Genomic DNA, 24,835 nt, shown 5'->3' with positions numbered 1-24,835 from the left:
CAGCCTTCCAGCATTACACAGTCTTGTTAGAAATATGGCTAGTCATACTTTAAGCAGAAAAGTCTGCCAACTGCTCCCCCCAACTGAAGTTATCTCATCTCAACAGTCCTGTGTGGGAACAGCAAACGATTTTAGTTACTGCTGCTAAAATCATACTCCTCTTACAAACAGAACTCTTCATCTTTTTCTGTTTCAGAGTAAATAGTACATACCAGCACTATTTTAAAATAACAAACTCTTGATAGTAGAATAAAAAACTACAACTAAACACCACATACTCTTCACCATCTCCGTGGAGATGCTGCTTGTTCAGCGGCAAAGAGAATGACTGGGGGGGGCGGAACCTGGGAGGGACTATATGGACAGCTTTTGCTGTGCTCTTTGCCATTTCCTGTTGGGGAGGAGAATATTCCCCACAAGTTATGGATGACGCCGTGGACCGGACACACCAATGTTGGAGAAAAAGCTGTTCCTGATCATTTTGTGGATGCACACAAATATGTAAGTATTAGGGTAATATGCAGCAAACACTAGAGATATAGCTGGACTGTGCTTCTTAACAAACTGAATTATTTCAATCATATTTATATAGTGCACCTCAGAAAAACACAATAATTCAGAAGGTACAAATGACATTGTCTGAATTCTGCACATCCATTAATCTATTACTTACACAACAATAAATATGAAATCAATAAAACAATATTGAATAAGGATTTGATGCTTTATACCTTGTAAATGGATTTGTACCAGAAGAGAATCAGTGACCTTTATTACTTGTTAGAGGATACTTTAGTCAAATATATTTTGCTCACAAGTCAGAGTAAAATGTACGTATTAAACTGTAAACCACAACTGACATCATCTGCTCTTGGCATGTTTCACCATTGCACAGTTTTCTGCCTTTCTGCACTGAACTTGCATAATCAGCATATTCAAATTAAAAATAAAAATGGATAGTATGTTCTGACCTTTCTGCTTTGGACTCACTGTCAGTCCTGCTTTGTTCATATTGTTGGTTAAGTCGTTTGAGTTCGTCCTGAAGCATTTTCTCTCGTTCAACACTACCTTGGTAAAACTTCATCTCTTTCTCCATTGCCTTTATTTTATCTTCTAAATTCTTAAATTCATGAAGTATCAGATAGCTGATGCCACAGTACTTGCACACTGTTTCATCACGGGGCATCTGGAAACATAAAAAAACTATTATAATTCTAAGAAAAAAAGTTAAAGAATAATAAAATATTATTATTATATGTGTTGTTCTAACCACACTTAATTAAAGTTTACCCTAATTTTCCCTCCCCTTTAATTTGTTCCTTATGATCCATTTTACCTGTTGGAGTGTATTAAATTGTTTACAGTGGCTCCTTTATATTTATTTGGCATTTTAAATAGCTGATTTTGCCTGTGGTATCCCTACATTTACTGAAGGTTTCTATCCTTAAAAGCAACAGTCTAGTTAAAATTAAACTTTCATGATTCAGATGAAGCATGCAATTTTAAACAACTTTCCAATTTCCTTTTATCATCAAATTTACTTTGTTCTCTTGGTATTCTTTATTGAAAGCTAAATCTAAGTAGTCTAATATGCTAATTTCTAAGCCCATGAAGGCAGCCTCTTATCTCAGTGCATTTGGGCAGTTTTTCACAGCTAGACAGTGTAAGTTCATGTGTGCCATATAGATAGCATTGTGATCAATCCTGTGGATTAAACTAGGAGTCAGCATCGATTGGATAAAATGAAAGTATGTCAAAAGAACTGATAAAATGTGTCAGTCTGTAGGGGCTTAGCTACAATTAATCACAGAGGTAAAATTAATATAACTGTGTTGGTTATGCAAAACTGGGGAATAGATAATAAAGAGATTATCTTTTTAAACAATAAAAATTCTGGAGTACACTGTCCCTTTAAGTAAACTATAGGCTATAGAAATGCTGGTGAACCTAGCCAGTAGAAGTAATTTGCACTCACACTGGGAGGTAGAAGAGATAAGCAATAAAATGTTAATTTTCAATTGTTCTCTCTCACGCCCTGATATTTAAAACCTCTCTGCTTAGGTGAGATATTATAAAACTATCCTCCAGCACTGCAAGATCCCTAGTGAAATAAGGCAGACTTTGATTTACAGTGGGCATTCCCTGCATTTCTGTATGTGAATAGGAGACAAGCCCAGTGCAATATAGGCAGACTTTACATGACAGTTTTGCTGCATTTACACTTTGTGTTTTCTATTTTATTTCACTTTACACTTCAGATTACATTTTATTACATTTAAACTTTGCACTTTCTATTTTGTATTGTATTTTGTTAACAGCAGTGTATTTAGGATTGTGATTTTATGGATTCTGATTATAGTGCTGATTTCACAGGGGCAGAAATTCCTGAATTTTCTAAGAAAAGGTAAGGAACCTGAAAATCCCAGATTGCTGAGAGATGCCTTCCATAGAAAGTATTAAAGCTCTCTGGGATATAAAATCTCACATGGGAGAGAGAAGGTAACTGGAGAACCCCTGGGGCTGATATAAAGGCTCGGTTTGCATCAATTTCAAATTAAACTAAAATAGTTTCAGTAAAATTTAACTTGCTTTTATCTATATTTTATTATATATTACTTTTCTGTTAGTTAAAATAAGTGTATTGTGAATTTTTATCAAACTTCACCTGCATACAGCTGGTGAGACAAATCAGTGAGTCCAGCTTTTTTAAAATGCTTAGAAAAAATTACAAGACTAGTGAGGGAGCTTCAGACATACAATGGAAACTCCCCTATTCAGCCGAGGGAACTGCCTTGTCCCTCCCACTTTCTGAAGTTGTTAGTTTTAGTCTGAAATGCACCAAATTCAATGTGCAATGTAATTTGTAAAAGCTACACAGAAATATACAAAGTATGATCCAAATTTGTTAAAATAACACAGAAACTTTCAAAACATAATCAAAATTTGTAAAATCACTGCTAGAACTAAATCTGAATGTATTAAAATATAAATGAGAAAGTGTAAAGCTTAAAAAGGGACAGTCTACTCCAAAATTGTTATTATTTAAAAAGATAGAAAATCCCTTTATTATCCATTCCACAGTTTTGCATAACCAGCACAGTTATAATAACCCTTTTGTGACCGGTTAGATTTTTATACATCGGAACAACATTGGGAATGATGGGATCGGGCTGGGGGGCCGAGTCTACAACGCTAGGCACGCCCACCAGGTCCCAATCCCATTCTGGAAGCGCCGTTAGCTTCAGTACAACCAAACGGCTAGGACGTTCCATTCCGTCCTAACGGCGCTAAATCCAAGTGCAGTTAGGATGACATTGAACGTCCTAATGTCGGGAAAAGGTTAATATACTTTTAACCTCTGTGATTATCTTATATCTAAACCTATGTAGCCTCTTATTTCAGTTCTTTTGACAGACTTGCATTTTAGCCAATCAGTGCCATCTCATAAATAACTCCACAGGCGTGAGCACAATGTTATCTATATGGCACACATGAACTAACGTCCTCTAGCTGTGAAAAAAGTGTCAAATGCATTGAGATAAGAGGCAGCCTAAAATGGCTTATAAATAAGCATATGAGCCTACCTAGGTTTAGCTTTCAGCTAAGAATACCAAGAGAACAAAGCAAATTTGATGATAAAAGTGAATTGGAAAGTTGTTTAAAATTACATACCCTATCTGAATCATGAATGTTTAATTATTACTAGACTGTCCCTTTAAATGCTATAATACTGAAAAAACCCAATCTAAAATGTAAAGTTATCTAAAATACAAAGCACAATGTGTTAGTGTAACACAATACTCATATCATGCTGTGCTGTATTGCACTGGACTTGACTCTTCTTCATACATAGCAATAAGAGAGATCTCGCAATGCTGGAGAGTTCCACCCTTTTTCTTTTGAATATTCAGTGAGTTCAGCCCCTGTGAAGTCTGAAATACAATTTCTGTCCACACTGGAGAACCTTTGAATATCAGGGCCTAAGGGACTGATGATCAAAAACTCGCCGGCATGGAGAGAAATCTCACAAAATCTTTTGTTTTTTTAAAATTTGCCTTTATAACTTTTTTGAGGGAACGCATAGTACTGATGAGACGTCTTACATCATCTCACCAGAGTGGAGAACTTTAGATCATTGGGCCCTAAGTATTGAGCTTGGTATACAGACAATATAATATATTACAATATAAATATAATGAAGCATGAGGGTGTACAGAAAGTGACATCAGATTTCCCCCTAAGTTCAACCCATTATAATGGGTTGTGGTTTTAAAGAACAAAAACAGTTATTTAATATATAAAAATAAACTTAAAGAAGCAATTTATTATGCATTTTATAATATGCAGCTGATGTAACAAGTCATTGTTATCACATTAAGGAAAATATTTTTTACAGTTCACTGTCCCTTTAAAGGGACATTAAACCGCTCATGCAGAGGTGTAACTAGAAACCACAGGGCCCAGGTGCAAGAATCTAAGAAGGGCCCCCCACCCCCCAAAAAAAAGAAGTGAATTTGATACGTATCTTGTTTTTGTTTTTTTTACATTTAACACAGAAAAAAAATGTGAATCAGATTACATGTCTACAAAAGGAGGTACCCCTGTGCCCACAGTCTGTGAGATGGTCTGACCCCCCCATTACTGTATATAGTGACACTGTTTAACCCACCAGTACTGTATATAGTGAGTCAGTAACACAGTCTGTAATCTGCCGGTGAGATGGCTGGCCTGACCCTACTGACACTGTTTACCCCCGTCCCCCCATGCTGTAGTAACAAGGTCTGTAATTTGCTGGTTCCACAAACATACACACACACACATACATGCATAAATACACACACACAAACACCAATGGGTAAAACAGAAAGACTAACCCCTGTAGTCAGAGACACTAGTGAAGCATCATGTCACACTCACATAATATCAGTGCAGGTCAACGTTTTTTGTAAATTGCGACCTCTGCACCCCCTGTAGTTTTGCCCCTGCGCTCATGCTTTTGTGTAACAATTGGGCTTTGTTCCAGACTAACAAACAAAATCTGTAATTTACTGTAAATTACAAGAGATTATATTTATTAACTCCATCTACTCCCCACCCAGACACCACACAGAAAATACAAAGCTGAGAATTCAGTTGAAAGAGAATGCCCTAATGAATTACAAAATAAACATATTTTTATAGGGGTAATTACTTTACTAGTAAATTACTGTATACAGTTCTTGGGGGACAATAAGAGATCACTGCAAAATGATCAGTTTTACTATTTATGGGTATGTGTTTAAGTAAAATAAAAATAAAAATATTCCATAAACTAGTGACAACATTTCTCTCAAACTCCAAATAAAAATATTGCCACTTAGAGCATTTATTTTCAGAAAATGACAACTGGTGAAAATAACAAAACAAAAAAAATCAGACCTTAAATAATCCAAATAAAAATATAGCTGCAAACAGCAATAGAGGTGGCCAGCGCATCATTTTTGCAATGGCATATAAGTAGTTATGTCACAAAATAAAGCTATACAACTAACATAAGCATTTGGAAAAAAAACACATTTTCAAAATGTTTGCGTTTTTTAAAATGGCTACCACACCATATGACCTATACTTTCAACATGAACAAATGTAACGCTAGGTGACAATATATGGTTATACAGCAAATTTCACAGCTTTAACATAAGCGGTTGGAAAGAAAACACAGTTTCAACATTTTTGCGTAAACCAATATGGCTGCCACAGCTTGTGACTAATTCCTTCAACATGAACAACTGTGACTCTAGGTCACAATATAAGACTTTACAGCAAATTTCACAGTTCTTACATAAGCAGTTGCAGAGAAAATAGACTTTTGAAATTTTCACGTAAACCAAGATGGCTGCCTGATCGTAAGATATACAGCCTCTATATTATGCACAATAGTGCTCACTATAGATGTCAATAAACATGGCAAAAATAAAGCATTTTTATAAAACGGTTTTTGTTTATTATTAATTTAAATAAATCGTTAAGCAATTTTGAACAATTCAAAATGGCTGCCAAACCACATGACGTATCAACTTCTCTTGAACAAATCTGAATGTTAGTCATAAGATAACTCTATAAACAAAATTTCAAGTCTGTCCCATAAGCGGTTTTCGGAGAAGATTTTTATAGTTTTTAAAATGGCGCATACGAAACAAAATGGCCGCCAAGCTATGCAATGTATGGCTTTCAAATTGCACATACTAATGCCCACTATAGACCTCTAAAATTTGCTGAAGTTTCATGAAAATTTGCAAATGTTTTATTTCACAAAGGCGACTGCGCAATGCGAATTTTAACTGCAATATTATCTTTAAGGGTTATGACTATGAGTAATCATGTGTCTATTACACTGTAATATTGTTAAATATTGTAAAACTAATGTATAAAGTGCAAAATTACGCAATTAAATGGCGATAAAAAGGTTAATGTCTCCCAGCAGCCATGCTGATTATGGAAAAATCGCAATTTTAACAATCTTGGTAGAGGACCTTGCAAGGAGCATACGTGAAAAATTGCGCTTTATTGCACTAAGCGGTTTAAGAGAAGATGTTTAAAGATTTTTGTAAAATGCAAGATGGTTGCTACATCATGTGACCAAGTCACTTCTGTTGAGCAATGGAAAATCTAGGTCATAGCAGCACTAAGCACAGCAAGTTTCAAAGTTGCAACATAAGCAGTTCCAGAGCTAAAGATTATTAAGCAGTTCTCAAATTTTGTCGCAAAAAACAATATGGCTATGTAACCTTATGACCTATGAGTTCAATATTGCATGAGATGTAGCATTGCAATAGGCTGTACCAGCATACCTGATTTCAAGAGTTTAGCATAAGTAATTTGTGTTTTGTGAGCAATTGACTCAAAAGAGGAAGTATTGAATTACAAACAATTACAATAAACATAAAACCGATATTGTTGCCGCATCATGTGACTGATTCTCTCCTAATGAGCAATTATGAATCTAGGTCCCAATATAAGACTGTACAGCAAATTTTACAGTTCTTACATAAGCGGTTGCAGAGAAAATAGACTTTTGAAATTTTCGCATAAACCAAGATGGCTGCCCGATCGTAAGATATACAGCCTCCATATTACGCACAATAGTGCTCACTATAGATGTCAATAAACATGGCAAAAATAAAGCATTTTTGTAAAACAGTTTTTGTTTTATTATTAATTTAAATATATTGTTAAGCAATTTTGAACAATTCAAAATGGCTGCCAAACCACATGACGTATCAACTTCTCTTGAACAAATCTGAATATTAGTCATAAGATAACTCTATAAACAAAATTTCAAGTCTGTCCCATAAGCGGTTTCGGAGAAGAAGATTTTTATAGTTTTTAAAAATGGCGCATACGAAACAAAATGGCCGCCAAGCTATGCAATGTATGGCTTTCAAATTGCACATACTAATGCTCACTATAGACCTCTACAATTTCTAGAAGTTTCATGAAAATTTGCAAATGTTTTATTTCACGAAGGCGATTGCGAAATATAAATTTTAACTGCAGGGTTATGACAATGTGTAATCATGTGTCTATTACACTGTAATATTGTTAAATATTGTAAAACTAATGTATAAAGTGCAAAATTACGCAATTAAATGGCGATAAAAAGGTTAATGTCTCACAGCAGCCATGTTGATTATGGAAAAATCGCAGTTTGAACAAACTTGGTAGAAGACATTGCAAGGAGCATATGTGCAAAATTGCGCGTCATTGCACTAAGCGGTTTAAGAGAAGATGTTTGAATATTTTCGCAAAATGCAAGATGGCTGCCACATCATGTGACCAAGGCACTTCTCTTGAGCAATAGCAATTTTAGGTCATAGTAGCACTAAGCACAGGGAGTTTCAAAGTTGTAACTTAAACAGTTCCAGAGCTAAAGATTTTTAAGCGTCGAAATTTGGCGCAAAAAGCAATATGGCTGCCAGAGCATGTGACCTATGAGTTCAATTTTGCATGAGATGTAGCACAGCAATAGGCTGTACCAGCATACCTGATTTTAAGAGCTTTGCAAAAACAGTTAAGCAGTTATGGGCAATTGAATACAAAGCTTGGCGGAATAAAAAGAATAATAATAATAATAATAATAATAATAATAAATATAGCTGCAAGCAGCGATAGAGGTGGCCATGCGCTTCGACATTGCAATGGCATACAAGCAGCTAAGTCAAAATATAAAGCTTTATAGAAGTTTTTACAATTCTAACATTAGCAGTTGGAAAGAAAACACATTTTCGAAATTTTTGCATTTTTCAAGATGGCTGCCTCACCATATGACCAATACTTTGATCACGATCAGATGTAACTCTGAGTGACAATATATGGTTATACAGCAAATTTCACAGCTTTAACATAAGCGGTTGGAAAGAAAACACATTTTCAAAATTTTCGCGTAAACCAATATGGCTGCCACAGCTTGTGACCAATTCCTTCAACATGAACAACTGTGACTCTACGTCACAATATAAGGTTATACAGCAAGTTTCACAGTTCTAACATAAGCAGTTGAAGAGAAAATAGATTTTTGAAATATTCACATAAAACAAAATGGCTGACAGATCATATGATATACAGCCTCCATATTATGCATAATTGTCACCATAGATGTCAATAAACATGGCAAAAATAAAGCATTTTTGTAAAACGTTTTTTGTTTTATTATTAATTTAAAAATATCGTTAAGCGTTTTTGAACAATTCAAAATGGCTGCCAAACCACATGACCTATCAACTTCTCTTGAACAAATCTGAATGTTAGTCAAAAGATAACTCTATAAACAAAATTTCAAGTCTGTCCCATAAGCGGTTTCGGAGAACAAGATTTTTATAGTTTTTAAAAATGTTGCATACGAAACAAGATGGCCGCCAAGCTATGCAATGTATGGCTTTCAAATTGCACATACTAATGCTCACAATAGACATCTAGAATTTGCAGAAGTTTCATGAAAATTTGCAAATGTTTTATTTCACAAAGGCGACTGCGCAATGCAAATTTTAACTGCAATATTGTCTTTAAGGGTTATGACTGTGTAATCAAGTGTCTATTACACTGTAATATTGTTAAATATCGTAAAAGTAATGTATAAAGTGCAAAATTACGCAATTAAATGGCGATAAAAAGGTTAATGTCTCACAGAAGCCATGTTGATTATGGAAAAATCGCAATTTTAACAAACTTGGTAGAGGACTTTACAAGGAGCATATGTACAAAATTGCGCTTTATTGCACTAAGCGGTTTAAGAGAAGATGTTTAAAGATTTTCGCAAAATGCAAGATGGCTGCTACATCATGTGACCAAGGCACTTCTGTTGAGCAATGGCAAATCTAGTTCATAGCAGCACTGAGCACAGCAAGTTTCAAAGTTGTAACATTAGCAGTTCCAGAGCTAAAGATTATTAAGCGTTTCTCGAAATGTTGCAAAAAGCAATATGGCTGCGTAACCTTATGACCTATGAGTTCAATATTGCATGAGATGTAGCAGAGCAATAGGCTGTACCAGCATACCTGATTTCAAGAGCTTTGCATTAGCTGTCCAAAAGTTATGGGCAATAGAAAAAGTGGCGGAATAATAATAATAATAATAATAAAAAAAACCCAGAATTTATGTTTACCTGATAAATTTCTTTCTCCTACGGTGTGTCCGGTCCACGGCTTTATCCTTACTTGTGGGATATTCTCATTCCCTACAGGAAATGGCAAAGAGAGCACACAGCAAAGCTGTCCATATAGCCCCCCCTCCGGCTCCGCCCCCCAGTCATTCGACCGATGGTTAGGAGAAAAAGGAGAAACTATAAGGTGCCGTGGTGACTGTAGAGTACAGAAAAATAAAAATTTTAAACCCGACTAAAAGCCAGGGCGGGCCGTGGACCGGACACACCGTAAGAGAAAGAAATTTATCAGGTAAACATAAATTCTGTTTTCTCCTACATTGGTGTGTCCGGTCCACGGCTTCATCCTTACTTGTGGGAACCAATACCAAAGCTTTAGGACACGGATGAAGGGAGGGAACAAGTCAAATAACCTAAACGGAAGGCACCACAGCTTGCAAAACCTTTCTCCCAAAAACAGCCTCTGAAGAAGCATAAGTATCGAATTTGTAAAATTTGGCAAAAGTATGCAGAGAAGACCAAGTCGCTGCCTTACAGATCTGTTCAACAGAAGCCTCATTCTTTAAGGCCCATGTGGAAGCCACAGCTCTAGTAGAGTGAGCTGTAATTCGTTCAGGAGGCTGCCGGCCGGCAGTCTCATAAGCCAATCGGATGATGCTTTTTAGCCAAAAGGAAAGAGAGGTAGCAGTAGCTTTCTGACCTCTCCTCTTACCAGAATAGACGATAAACAAAGAAGATGTCTGTCTGAAATCCTTTGTTGCATCTAAATAGAATTTTAAAGCACGAACTACATCTAAGTTATGTAACAAACGTTCCTTCTTCAAAACTGGATTCGGACACAGAGAAGGAACAACTATTTCCTGGTTAATATTCCTATTGGAAACCACCTTTGGAAGAAAACCAGGCTTAGTACGTAAAACTACCTTATCTGTATGGAATACCAGATAGGGTGAAGAACACTGCAAAGCAGACAATTCGGAAACTCTTCTAGCAGAAGAAATAGCAACCAAAAACAGAACTTTCCAAGATAGTAATTTAATATCTATGGAATGCAAAGGTTCAAACGGAACCCCTTGAAGAACTGAAAGAACTAAATTTAGACTCCATGGAGGAGTCATAGGTCTGTAGACAGGCTTGATTCTCACTAATGCCTGTACAAACACCTGTACATCTGGCACGGCTGCCAGACGTTTGTGCAACAAGACAGACAGCCCACTCCCCTGGATGGAAAGTCTGACGACTCAAATAATCCGCCTCCCAGTTGTCCACTCCTGGGATGTGAATTGCAGATAGATGGCAGGAGTGGTCCTCCGCCCATTTGATGATCTTGGATACCTCTCTCATCGCCAGGGAACTCTTTGTTCCTCCCTGATGATTGATGTACGCTACAGTCGTCATGTTGTCCTGTTACAGTTTGGCAATGTGCTTATGTTATAGTCCCATTTCAATGTATATATTGTATGTATGAGCATATTTATGTATTTGTATAATATTCTAGTCATAATATTAGCCATGAGAAATATAGAAGCTGTCTATCTTTCTATGCTCTATTTTCAGTTACAAAAGCTATGAAGTCTTTTGTTTACTGCCCTGTCTCAATAACAGAAGCCATACAAGCCTTTTTGTTTACCATGCCCTGTCTATCTCAAAAAGAATCAAGATAGGGTAAACAAAGGAGTTATTTTCTCATGCTCACTCCCATTCAATATAGTCACCAAATGTTTACATGTAAATAGGAGTCTTTCATGTACCTGTTGGGGTGTGGATGGTAGATAACAGGTTATCATGATTTATAGCCATCCACCCCTACAATAGCCCTATTTACATGTAAACAGCTAGGACCAATGGCATTCAGTTTTCCAAATATGGTGAAGCGGGAAACAAAGTAACCAATTGCATCAAAGCAATACTAACAGATGGGGCAAGGATTGAATATATAGTAGTAGATGTTAGTCAAGAGTCAAGAGAGAAGTCAGAAGGAGAGAGGATAGGACACAGACCAGAGCTAGCTGAAAGAATTTGTCCACAAAATAATTTCAAGGTACCTATGTCATGTATGTTTGTGTAAATGTATATTTGTAAGTAAATGTTAATTGTTATTGTCTTTAGGCCTATACATTGAATATTGTGTCATTTTATGTTTTATAGCTGACCTAATAAATAATTGTGTATTTTGAAACCAACAGTAATCTTAAGAGTCTTATTAAATTGGGTTATTTATCAGTTCCTCATCTATATGTGTATTTATGCAATATTTTAAACTAGAACTTAGTCAGTTCTATCTATTAATATAATATAGAAATATTTAATCCCATAGCTATAATTTGTACATTATAAGCCCCTTTTTAGCTAAATAATAAGCCAGATTTCATATAATTTATGCCTTGCATGGTCAAGAAGACATAACGTGTATATATCTGGATTAGTTAGAGTTTAGTTGTTAATTCCTCAAATGAGCCATAAAAGCTGTGTAAATAAACAGATATATTTTATGGACGTATGCTATATTGTCACTCTGGGATAAAATCAGAAAATATTGCATAAATATACATATATATATATATATATATATATATATATATATATTCGCACTTTACAAGTCAGATTAAGGATCTAAAATTCCTCATATTAAATAACCTTTAAGACTAAATATTATATTTGTACTCTAAAATTATCACTCTATTAAGAGTTTATTAAGAAAATTACTTTTAAGAGTTTAAAATTATTACATTTTAAGAGTTGGCGGCCACTTCAGGTAATAGAAATTTGCGTCTCCATTAAGATATTTTATCCGGCATATACGTTTTACACGTATGGTGAGGCTATTAGCAGTGTTCAGGCTGAGGCAGCCACCAGCAATAACTGAATTAATATTCTGTTTATTGAGCTAATAGTAATACCTTGTTGGAACGTTTACTTCTATTCAAAGAATCCTCATCATTTAAAACAAATATAGTTTAACTGTTGGTATTCATTTACAACAATTTCTAGCTATGGTTGTGACCATAGAAGATTATTAGGACGAATTCAGGCTGTTCCAGTCGTTCAACAGTCATAAAACCACATTTATTCAAATGCCACAAAATAAGCATATTTCTGGCTTCATTTTGAACCAGTAAAATCCCTCAAGAGGATTAAATTTGAAACGTTTCTTTTGAATTAATAAATAAATATTGTTGCCGGCTAAGCAAAAGGGAAGCTTTGTTTTATTAATATTGAAAAGGTTTCCCTCTACTAACTTGTCTTGCCTTTGATTTTTTATTTTTTATTTTTTTGTTTGTTTTGGCAATTAATGGTATTACAAGTAGTACATAATTAAGGAATTTTTTTTTTTGTTATTTGATTTTTTTTTTATTATCATTTTGTTTGAGTTTTTTTCCAAGATGGCTACAGTATCTGCATTAGAAAGTTTTGTAGCTACTTACATCACAAGTCACAAAAGTAAAGATTTTGCTTGTGATGTTCATGAAAAAGAGAATCCTTGGAAATATGTCCAGGATTTATTTGAAAAAGAGATGACTTTCTCTAAAAAAAGTAAAAAATTAAAGGGCAGAGCAGTAGCAAGTATGTTTGCTGCATGCTTGGCAATGAATGCCAAAATAGAAGTTTTAAATGACGCCCTTCACAATTCTAATGAAAATGTAATTCTCAAACAAAAAGAAATTGACCAGAAAGAAAAAGAAATTGACAAATTGGAATGTAAAGTCAGTTTCTTAACATCACTTAATGATGAAATAAAATGCTTAAAAGAAAAAAGTGATGAGAACTGTGCTACTGCACAAACAGAACTTAAAATGTGTAAGGAAAAATTGATTAAAACAGAAAATGAAATGGATAATATAATTAGTGTAAATAAAGTTATCCAAAATAAACTTACACAATCACAAAGTGTACAAAATACTCATTTGCTACAAACTTTGAAAAAAGATGCATCCACCCAAACATATTCATTGAATAACTGTGACCAAGTGGGGGAGACAAGGAATGTAATTTTATTTGACAAAACTGATAAAACAATCAATTTGAGTTTAAAAGATACAGTGAATTCAGTAAACATAGGTGAAATCCCTGTTTTTCTAGCAACACCTGTGTTATGCCCTGCTACCAGAGGCAATATTTCAAATACTGCATCTAACAACCACTCCATACCAATTTTAATTACTACAATGCCCAATTCAAGTTTTATAGCAAATTCAGGCCAAAATTGCACAGCTCAAAAAGAGTGTGATACATGTGTATCTAAATTACCAAATTATACTGTAAAAATGCCACAGTTACACAATGATATCTGCAGTGATTTTCTTAAAAATGAGAACATGGATCTCTTCAAAATATGTTTGGGGAATGCATTAAGAACTAAAACAGATATTGTAGTTAAGGTTTTGGAACTTGACATATTAACAAATGATTTACAGAGCAACAGATGGGTGGAAATCATGGATACAATTAATGGTTTTAAAGAAAAACAGTATTGTTATGATCTACCATGTAAACCTGTTTTTCCTCATTTCTTGGAAAAACAGAGGTACACTTGGAGTTTTGATACATCCCTATGCATTGAATATTGTGTCATTTTATGTTTTATAGCTGACCTAATAAATAATTGTGTATTTTGAAACCAACAGTAATCTTAAGAGTCTTATTAAATTGGGTTATTTATCAGTTCCTCATCTATATGTGTATTTATGCAATATTTTAAACTAGAACTTAGTCAGTTCTATCTATTAATATAATATAGAAATATTTAATCCCATAGCTATAATTTGTACATTATAAGCCCCTTTTTAGCTAAATAATAAGCCAGATTTCATATAATTTATGCCTTGCATGGTCAAGAAGACATAACGTGTATATATCTGGATTAGTTAGAGTTTAGTTGTTAATTCCTCAAATGAGCCATAAAAGCTGTGTAAATAAACAGATATATTTTATGGACGTATGCTATATTGTCACTCTGGGATAAAATCAGAAAATATTGCATAAATATACATATATATATATTCGCACTTTACAAGTCAGATTAAGGATCTAAAATTCCTCATATTAAATAACCTTTAAGACTAAATATTATATTTGTACTCTAAAATTATCACTCTATTAAGAGTTTATTAAGAAAATTACTTTTAAGAGCTCTTTTAATAGTTTACTTTTAAAGAGTTCATTTAAAAATTATTATTATTAAGAGTGTACTTTTAAGATGCAACAAGACAGACAGCCCACTCCCCTGGATGGAAAGTCTGACGACTCAAATAATCCGCCTCCCAGTTGTCCACTCCTGGGATGTGAATTGCAGATAGATGGCAGGAGTGGTCCTCCGCCCATTTGATGATCTTGGATACCTCTCTCATCGCCAGGGAACTCTTTGTTCCTCCCTGATGATTGATGTACGCTACAGTTGTCATGTTGTCCGACTGAAATCTTATGAACCTGTCCTTCGCTAGTTGAGGCCAAGCCCGGAGCGCATTGAATATCGATCTCAGTTCCAAAATGTTTATCGGGAGAAGAGACTCTTCCCGAGACTGGCGTCGGTCGTGACAATGATCCACTCTGGTCTGCGGAAACTCATTCCCTGAGACAGGTGATCCTGAGCCAACCACCAGAGGAGTGAGTCTCTGGTTATCTGGTCCACTTGAATCTGGGGAGACAAGTCTGCATAATCCCCATTCCACTGTTTGAGCATGCACAGTTGCAATGGTCTTAAATGAATTTGAGCAAAAGAAACCACGTCCATTGCCGCAACCATTAGTCCCATTACCTCCATGCACTGAGCTATGGAGGGCTGAGTAATAGATTGAAGAACTCGACAAGCGTTTAGAAGCTTTAACTTCCTGACCTCTGTCAGAAAAATCTTCATTTCCACAGAGTCTATTATTGTTCCCAGAAAGGGAACCCTTGTGGACGGGGACAGGGAACTCTTTTCTATGTTCACCTTCCACCCGTGAGATCTGAGAAAGGCTAAAACAATGTCTGACCAACACCACATACTCTTTACCATCCCCGTGGAGATGCTACTTGTTCAGAGCGGCAAAGAGAATGACTGGGGGGCGGAGCAGGAGGGGGGGCTATATGGACAGCTTTGCTGTGTGCTCTCTTTGCCATTTCCTGTAGGGAATGAGAATATCCCACAAGTAAGGATGAAGCCGTGGACCGGACACACCAATGTAGGAGAAATAATAATAATCCTGACAATAACAATTGGTTGTCCTGCAACTTCGTTGCATGGCCACCTAATAATCCGAACAATAACAATAGGATGTCCTGCAACTTTGTTGCTGGCCACCTAACAAGTCCATATTCATTTTTAAATAACACAATACAATTGTTTTAACTTAACAAGAGTTCAGAAATTAATATTTGGTGGAATAACCCTGATTTTTAATCACAGCTTTCATGCGTCTTGGCTTGCTCTGCACCAGTCTTTCATATTGCTGTTGGGTGACTCTTTGTTTATATAGAGCCGCAAAATTCTGTAGCGCTGACTCAAGCAGCTCAGCTTTGTTTGTTGGCTTGTGACCATTCATCTTCCTCTTCATCATATTCCAGAGGCTTTCAATGGGTTCAGGTCTGGAGATTGGGCTGGCCATGACAGGATCTTGATCTGGTGGTGATAGACCTGGCTGTTTGGCATGAAGCATTGTCCTGCTGGAAAAACCAATCCTCAGAGTTTGGAGCATTGTCAGAGCAGAAGGAAGCAAGTGTTCTTCCAGGATAACCTTGTATGAGGCTTGATTCATGCGTTCTTCTCAAAAAGGTACAGTATTATTTTCAATATTTACAATGAGAAAGGAGTAATTTCCTCCTTAAAGTGAAGGTCTATTTTGATGAATTAGTGCCCGGTTTTTAATAAACCTATTAAAAACAAGGGCACTTTAATTCATCAAAATTGACATTTCACTGTTTACTTCAAAAACGTACCTTTTAATCCTTGCAGCAGCTCCAGCAATCCCCCGGCTGTTGGAAGCCTCTGCAGACGTCAGAAATGATGAATCAGGCTTCCTCCAATCACAGCACCCCCCGGGGGAATCCTGGCATGATGCAACGCTGTAATTGGAGGAAGCCGGATTCGTCATTTTGGACCCGAGAAGACGGCTTGTGACGGGCAGAGGAAGTGCTGGAGCGGCTGTCAGGATTAAAAGGTTAGTTTTTGAAGAAAACAGTGAAATGTCAATTTTGATGAATTAAAGTGCCCTTGTTTTTAATAGGATTATTAAAAAACAGGCACTAATTCATCAAAATGGGCCTTCACTTTAAATTGTGAGTGCACTAAAGGGGCAGGAGAAAGAGCGGATGGCAGGCTTGTTATGGGCTATACGACTCGCTTGAAAACGGATTTCAGGCAGATGAGGATTTAAAGGTATATTACAATAGAATAAAACACAAATGTGATTTTATTTAATATATTAAAATTTAAAAAGGCTCTTTAAACAAAATAATCGGCTCCTAAACTATTTTTTGTCCCAACAAAATAATATGCCCCTAAACTATTTTTCACTATACCTTTAATGCCATTTTAATAGAAGCACACAGAGTCCTAAAATGAGAAAAAAAAATACCTCCATGTGTTATTTAGAAAAGGACAACTGCACTAAGATCTTTAGTTTTTCATTACAATTTGTAACATTGTAATATAGTCCAGAAACATTGGGCAAGATTACATATGCAGCGTCGCCTGCAAAAGCCGGCGACGCCGTTTTTCACACGGTTTTCTTATCACATATACAGCATTTGTGTATATTTCACCCGACACCCGCAAATGTTTACTCCCATTAGCTAACATAGAACTGCGCCACAAATCGGTATCACATATTCAGCGCAAGAACTTACTGTAATGCTCGTGGGATACTCCTCTATCAGACCGAACTCGGCCAGTAGTCTTGTTATCCCAGCGTCAAGCCGGAATGATAGGGAAAAGCTGCCCATATAGCCCCCCCCCTCTGGCTCCGCCCCCCAGTCATTCGACCGACGGTTAGGAGAAAAAGGAGAAACCATAGGGTGCCGTGGTGACTGTAGTGTATAGAAAGAAAAATTTGAAACCTGACTAAAAGCCAGGGCGGGCCGTGGACCGGACACACCGTAGGAGAAAGAAATTTATCAGGTAAGCATAAATTCTGTTTTCTCCTACATTGGTGTGTCCGGTCCACGGCTTCATCCTTACTTGTGGGAACCAATACCAAAGCTTTAGGACACGGATGAAGGGAGGGAACAAGTCAGGTTACCTAAACGGAAGGCACCACGGCTTGCAAAACCTTTCTCCCAAAAATAGCCTCCGAAGAAGCATAAGTATCGAATTTGTAAAATTTGGCAAAAGTGTGCAGAGAAGACCAAGTCGCTGCCCTACATATCTGATCAACAGAAGCCTCGTTCTTGAAGGCCCATGTGGAAGCCACAGCTCTAGTAGAGTGAGCTGTAATTCGTTCAGGAGGCTGCCGTCCGGCAGTCTCATAAGCCAATCGGATGATGCTCTTCAGCCAAAAAGAAAGAGGTAGCAGCAGCTTTCTGTCCTCTCCTCTTACCAGAATAAACGACAAATAACGATGAAGTCTGTCTGAAATCCTTTGTTGCATCTAAATAGAATTTTAAAGCACGGACCACATCTAAATTGTGTAACAAACGTTCCTTCGAAACTGGATTCGGACACAGAGAAGGAACAACTATTTCCTGGTTAATATTCCTGTTGGAAACCACTTTTGGAAGAAAACCAGGTTTGGTACGCAAAACAACCTTATCTGCATGGAATACCAGATAGGGTGGATCACACTGCAAAGCAGACAATTCAGAAACTCTTCTAGCAGAAGAAATTGCAACCAAAAACAGAACTTTCCAAGATAGTAACTTAATATCTATGGAATGTAGAGGTTCAAACGGAACCCCTTGAAGAACTAAAAGTACTAAATTTAGACTCCATGGAGGAGTCATGGGTCTGTAAACAGGCTTGATTCTGACTAAGGCCTGTACAAAAGCTTGTACATCTGGCACAGCTGCCAGGCGTTTGTGTAACAAAACAGACAAAGCAGACATTTGTCCTTTTAGAGAGTTCGCTGACAACCCTTTATCCAAACCCTCTTGGAGAAAGGAAAGAATCTTAGGAATTTTAATTTTACTCCAAGAGAATCCCTTGGATTCACACCAACAGATACATTTTTTCCATATTTTATGGTAAATTTTCCTAGTCACAGGTTTTCTGGCTTGGACCAGAGTATCTATAACTGAATCTGAAAACCCACGCTTAGATAAAATCAAGCGTTCAATTTCCAAGCAGTCAGCTGCAGAGAGACTAGATTTGGATGTTCAAATGGACCTTGTACTAGAAGATCCTGTCTCAAAGGTAGCTTCCATGGTGGAGCCGATGACATATTCATCAGGTCTGCATACCAAGTCCTGCGTGGCCACGCAGGAGCTATCAGAATCACCGAGGCCTTCTCCTGTTTGATCCTGGCTACGAGCCTGGGAAGGAGAGGAAACGGTGGAAACACATAAGCTAGGTTGAACGACCAAGGCGCCACTAATGCATCCACCAGTGTCGCCTTGGGATCCCTGGATCTGGACCCGTAGCGAGGAACCTTGAAGTTCTGACGAGACGCCATCAGATCCATGTCTGGAATGCCCCATAATTGAGTTAACTGGGCAAAGACCTCCGGGTGGAGTTCCCACTCCCCCGGATGGAAAGTCTGACGACTCAAATAATCCGCCTCCCAGTTGTCTACTCCTGGGATGTGAATTGCAGATAGATGGCAGGAGTGATCCTCCGCCCATTTGATGATCTTGGATACCTCTCTAATCGCCAAGGAACTCTTTGTTCCTCCCTGATGAATGATGTAAGCTACAGTCGTCATGTTGTCCGACTGAAATCTTATGAATCCGGCCTTCGCTAGTTGAGACCAAGCCCGGAGCGCATTGAATATCGCTCTCAGTTCCAGAATGTTTATCAGGAGAAGAGACTCTTCCCGAGACCATAGACCCTGAGCTTTCAGGGAGTCCCAGACCGCGCCCCAGCCTAATAGACTGGCGTCGGTCGTGACAATGACCCACTCTCGTCTGCGGAAACTCATTCCCTGAGACAGGTGATCCTGAGTCAACCACCAACGGAGTGAGTCTCTGGTAAACTGGTCTACTTGAATCTGGGGAGACAAGTCTGCATAATCCCCATTCCACTGTTTGAGCATGCACAGTTGCAATGGTCTTAGATGAATTCGAGCAAAAGGAACCACGTCCATTGCTGCAACCATTAGACCTATTACTTCCATGCACTGAGCTATGGAAGGCTGAGGAATAGATTGAAGAACTTGACAATCATTTAGAAGCTTTAATTTTCTGACCTCTGTCAGAAAAATCTTAATTTCTACAGAATCTATTATTGTTCCCAGAAAGGGAACTCTTGTAGACGGGGACAGGGAACTCTTTTCCATGTTCACCTTCCACCCGTGAGACCTGAGAAAAGCTAATACAATGTCTGTATGAGCCCTTGATCTGGAAAGGGACGACGCTTGGATTAGGATGTCGTCTAGGTAAGGTGCCACTGCAATGCCCCTCGGTCTTAGAACCGCTAAAAGGGACCCTAGCACCTTTGTGAAAATTCTGGGAGCAGTGGCTAAACCAAATGGAAGAGCCACGAACTGGTAATGTTTGTCCAGAAAGGCGAACCTTAGGAACTGATGATGATCTTTGTGGATAGGGATATGTAGGTACGCATCCTTTAAATCCACGGTAGTCATGTACTGACCCTCCTGGATTGTTGGTACAATCGTTCGAATGGTTTCCATTTTGAACGATGGAACTCTGAGGAATTTGTTTAGAATTTTTAAATCCAGAATTGGTCTGAAAGTTCCCTCTTTTTTGGGAACTACAAACAGGTTTGAGTAAAACCCCTGACCTTGTTCCACTGTTGGAACTGGGTGTATCACTCCCATCTTTAATAGATTTCCTACGCAATGTAAGAATGCCTGTCTCTTTATCTGGTCTGAAGATAAGCGAGACATGTGGAACCTTCCCCTTGGAGGAAGTTCCTTGAATTCTAGAAGATAACCCTGAGATAGTATTTCTAGTGCCCAGGGATCCTGAACATCTCTTGCCCAAGCCTGAGCAAAGAGAGAAAGTCTGCCCCCTACTAGATCCGGTCCCGGATCGGGGGCTACCCCTTCATGCTGTCTTGGTAGCAGCAGCAGGCTTCTTGGCCTGTTTACCCTTGTTCCAGCCTTGCATTGGTTTCCATGCTGGCTAAGCCTGGGAAGCGTTACCCTCTTGTCTAGAGGCTGCAGAGTTAGGAGACGGTCCGTTCCTGAAGTTGCGAAAGGAACGAAAATTAGATTTGTTCTTAGCCTTGAAAGGCCTATCCTGTGGGAGGGCATGGCCCTTTCCCCCAGTGATGTCTGAAATAATCTCCTTCAATTCTGGCCCAAAAAGGGTCTTACCTTTGAAAGGGATATTAAGCAATTTTGTATTGGATGACACATCCGCCGACCATGATTTTTGCCAAAGCGCTCTGCGCGCCACAATTGCAAAACCTGAATTTTTCGCCGCTAATTTCGCCAATTGCAAAGCGGCATCTAAAATAAAGGAATTAGCCAACTTTAGTGCGTGAATTCTGTCCATGACTTCCTCATATGGAGTCTCCTTATTAAGCGAATTTTCTAGTTCCTCGAACCAAAAAGACGCCGCCGTGGTGACAGGAATAATGCACGAAATTGGCTGAAGAAGGAAACCTTGCTAAACAAATATCTTTTTAAGCAATCCTTCCAATTTTTTATCCATAGGATCTTTGAAAGCACAACTGTCCTCAATGGGAATAGTCGTGCGCTTGGCCAACGTAGAAACTGTTCCTTCAACCTTAGGGACTGTTTGCCATGCGTCCCTTCTGGGGTCGACAATGGGGAACATTTTCTTAAATATAGGAGGTGGGACAAAAGGTATACCTGGCTTCTCCCACTCCTTGTTCACTATGTCCGCCACCCCCTTGGGTATCGGAAAGGCATCAGCGTGCACAGGGACCTCAAGGAATTTGTCCATTTTGCACAATTTCTCTGGAATTACCAAAGAGTCGCAATCGTCAAGAGTAGTTAGCACCTCCTTAAGCAGGGCGCGGAGATGTTCTAACTTAAATTTAAACGTCACGATATCAGGTTCTGCCTGCTGAGAAACTTTTCCTGAATCAGAAATTTCTCCCTCACTGCCAATTCAGACTGGTGTGAGGGTATTACAGATAAACTATCATCGGCGCCCACTTGCTCATCCTCTGTATTCAAAACTGAGCAATCACGCTTTCTGGGAAGTGTTGGCAGCTTGTATAAAAGATTTGCTATAGAATTATCCATTACTGCAGTTAATTGTTGCATAGTAACAAGCATTGGCGCGCTAGATGTACTAGGTGTCGCCTGCGCGGGCATAACTGGTGTTGACACAGAAGGAGAGGATGATGAACTATCCCCACTGAAAATATGTGTGATAATATGTGGGCTCAATATATGTTAATGTTTTGATGAGTACTATTTTATATTCTCTTTCGGAAAAAAATTGGATGTCGAAACTTGTTTAAGAAATAAATATGATCCTTTATTTGATTATGGTAAATTTACCCAATACTAGTGATGCTAAAAGTACAATTAAACAAAAATTATTACAAATTCCTTCAGAGTTTAAAAAATGACACCGGTGTCTCTATGTATAAGAATGTACGTAATTTTCTAAAAAATATAAAAAATTAAATTAAAATAATATCATTGAAATCTTGCAATTTATACAGTTATAGGTTTATCACAAGTTGTAATTTCTAACAAAATGTTTGTAAATACAATATTATAGTGGATAAGACAATAGTTGCTGTATAGTTCTTATAGGATACTTTGTTTCAAGTTCAGCTGTGCAATTGAGATCTTATCTTAGGTAACTATATATCAAATGTAGAGGTATGTTGGTGCGATTTTTATCACACTGTGATATAAGTATACAAATTAGTACCTTGAAGTGTATCCGTTTGATATCACTTTTGTGAGATGATTGCGGTTAAATAAACGCCGCTATGCCAATGATTTGCTTAGGTTTCTAGATCAAGCTGGTGGCAGTTCTATATGAGCTGCTGGCGGTTAAATAAATGGTGCTTTGGTTTCCTCTTGTTAGGTGGGCTTATCTGTTTGCTGCGAGAAAATTCACTTTTATATGAATGCTTGTGTGGTTGCCGTGGCCGCTCTGTTATCTTGTCCTTTGTCGGTCTGTGACCGATCGTGCTCTTAAGGGTTAGATAGATAGATAGATAGATAGATAGATAGATAGGTAGGGTTAGGTGCGATAGAAACCGCAGCTCCAGATAATCCAGCGATCTCCAAAGAGGCTTTAAATAGCCTTGAATCCCCACATCTGGTATCTTGAAAAAGGCTGTCCAGCCGAAACGCGTTGATACCAGAGCACACCTGCACAGGATCTGAGAAGACAAAGAGAATACCAGCTATACCCTGTTGAAATATTCAAGTTCCCACCTAGCGGCATATATTTAACCGCAAAGATCACATTGATAACTAGAATTCCTTTTTCTACTTATCCTACAACCACATTTCAGTACCCAGATCGGTCACTGACCGACATCTAAGAAACCTGGGAACAACGGACCGGAGAGGCACGCAAATATTCCACATCAGGAGGTTATCCAACAACCATACCATAGTGATCGGTCATTGACCGACAGACAAGCCACAGAAAAGAAAAACCGGAGATACTTAAAAAACATCAGCAAACGGTTAGCACCTAACCGCAACGAAGATCCCACCAAGAAACCCTTAAGAGCACGATCGGTCACTGACCGACAAAGGACAAGATAACAGAGCGGCCACGGCAACCACACAAGCATTCATATAAAAGTGAATTTTCTCGCAGCAAACAGATAAGCCCACCTAACAAGAGGAAACCAAAGCGCCATTTATTTAACCGCCAGCAGCTCATATAGAACTGCCACCAGCTTGATCTAGAAACCTAAGCAAATCATTGGCATAGTGGCGTTTACAGGGAGTGCAGAATTATTAGGCAAATGAGTATTTTGACCACATCATCCTATTTATGCATGTTGTCTTACTCCAAGCTGTATAGGCTCGAAAGCCTACTACCAATTAAGCATATTAGGTGATGTGCATCTCTGTAATGAGAAGGGGTGTGGTCTAATGACATCAACACCCTATATCAGGTGTGCATAATTATTAGGCAACTTCCTTTCCTTTGGCAAAATGGGTCAAAAGAAGGACTTGACGGGCTCAGAAAAGTAAAAAAATAGTGAGATATCTTGCAGAGGGATGCAGCACTCTTAAAATTGCAAAGCTTCTGAAGCGTGATCATCGAACAATCAAGCGTTTCATTCAAAATAGTCAACAGGGTCGCAAGAAGCGTGTGGAAAAACCAAGGCGCAAAATAACTGCCCATGAACTGAGAAAAGTCAAGCGTGCAGCTGCCAAGATGCCACTTGCCACCAGATTGGCCATATTTCAGAGCTGCAACATCACTGGAGTGCCCAAAAGCACAAGGTGTGCAATACTCAGAGACATGGCCAAGGTAAGAAAGGCTGAAAGACGACCACCACTGAACAAGACACACAAGCTGAAACGTCAAGACTGGACCAAGAAATATCTCAAGACTGATTTTTCTAAGGTTTTATGGACTGATGAAATGAGAGTGAGTCTTGATGGGCCAGATGGATGGGCCCATGGCTGGATTGGTAAAGGGCAGAGAGCTCCAGTCCGACTCAGACGCCAGCAAGGTGGAGGTGGAGTACTGGTTTGGGCTGGTATCATCAAAGATGAGCTTGTGGGGCCTTTTCGGGTTGAGGATGGAGTCAAGCTCAACTCCCAGTCCTACTGCCAGTTTCTGGAAGACACCTTCTTCAAGCAGTGGTACAGGAAGAAGTCTGCATCCTTCAAGAAAAACATGATTTTCATGCAGGACAATGCTCCATCACACGCGTCCAAGTACTCCACAGCGTGGCTGGCAAGAAAGGGTATAAAAGAAAAAAATCTAATGACATGGCCTCCTTGTTCACCTGATCTGAACCCCATTGAGAACCTGTGGTCCATCATCAAATGTGAGATTTACAAGGAGGGAAAACAGTACACCTCTCTGAACAGTGTCTGGGAGGCTGTGGTTGCTGCTGCACGCAATGTTGATGGTGAACAGATCAAAACACTGACAGAATCCATGGATGGCAGACTTTTGAGTGTCCTTGCAAAG

The 24,835-nt window shown here is 38.2% G+C and overlaps 1 protein-coding gene across 1 annotated transcript in view; it reads right to left on the bottom strand.

The window, feature by feature from the left end:
- LEKR1 (leucine, glutamate and lysine rich 1) overlaps positions 1-16,272 on the bottom strand; it is a 166,974-nt gene extending 150,702 nt beyond the window's left edge. The window contains exons 1-2 of the mRNA XM_053711788.1: positions 16,021-16,272; positions 972-1,186 (exon numbers count right to left, since the gene is read on the bottom strand). Of these exons, the coding sequence (XP_053567763.1) occupies positions 972-1,186; positions 16,021-16,272 (467 nt within the window). The remainder of the gene's footprint in view (positions 1-971; positions 1,187-16,020) is intronic.
- Between the last annotated feature and the right edge of the window lie 8,563 nt (positions 16,273-24,835).

Source organism: Bombina bombina, chromosome 4 (assembly GCF_027579735.1).
Source record: "Bombina bombina isolate aBomBom1 chromosome 4, aBomBom1.pri, whole genome shotgun sequence".
Taxonomy (NCBI): Eukaryota; Metazoa; Chordata; class Amphibia; order Anura; family Bombinatoridae; genus Bombina; species Bombina bombina.
This window is presented reverse-complemented; position numbering and strand designations above follow the sequence as displayed.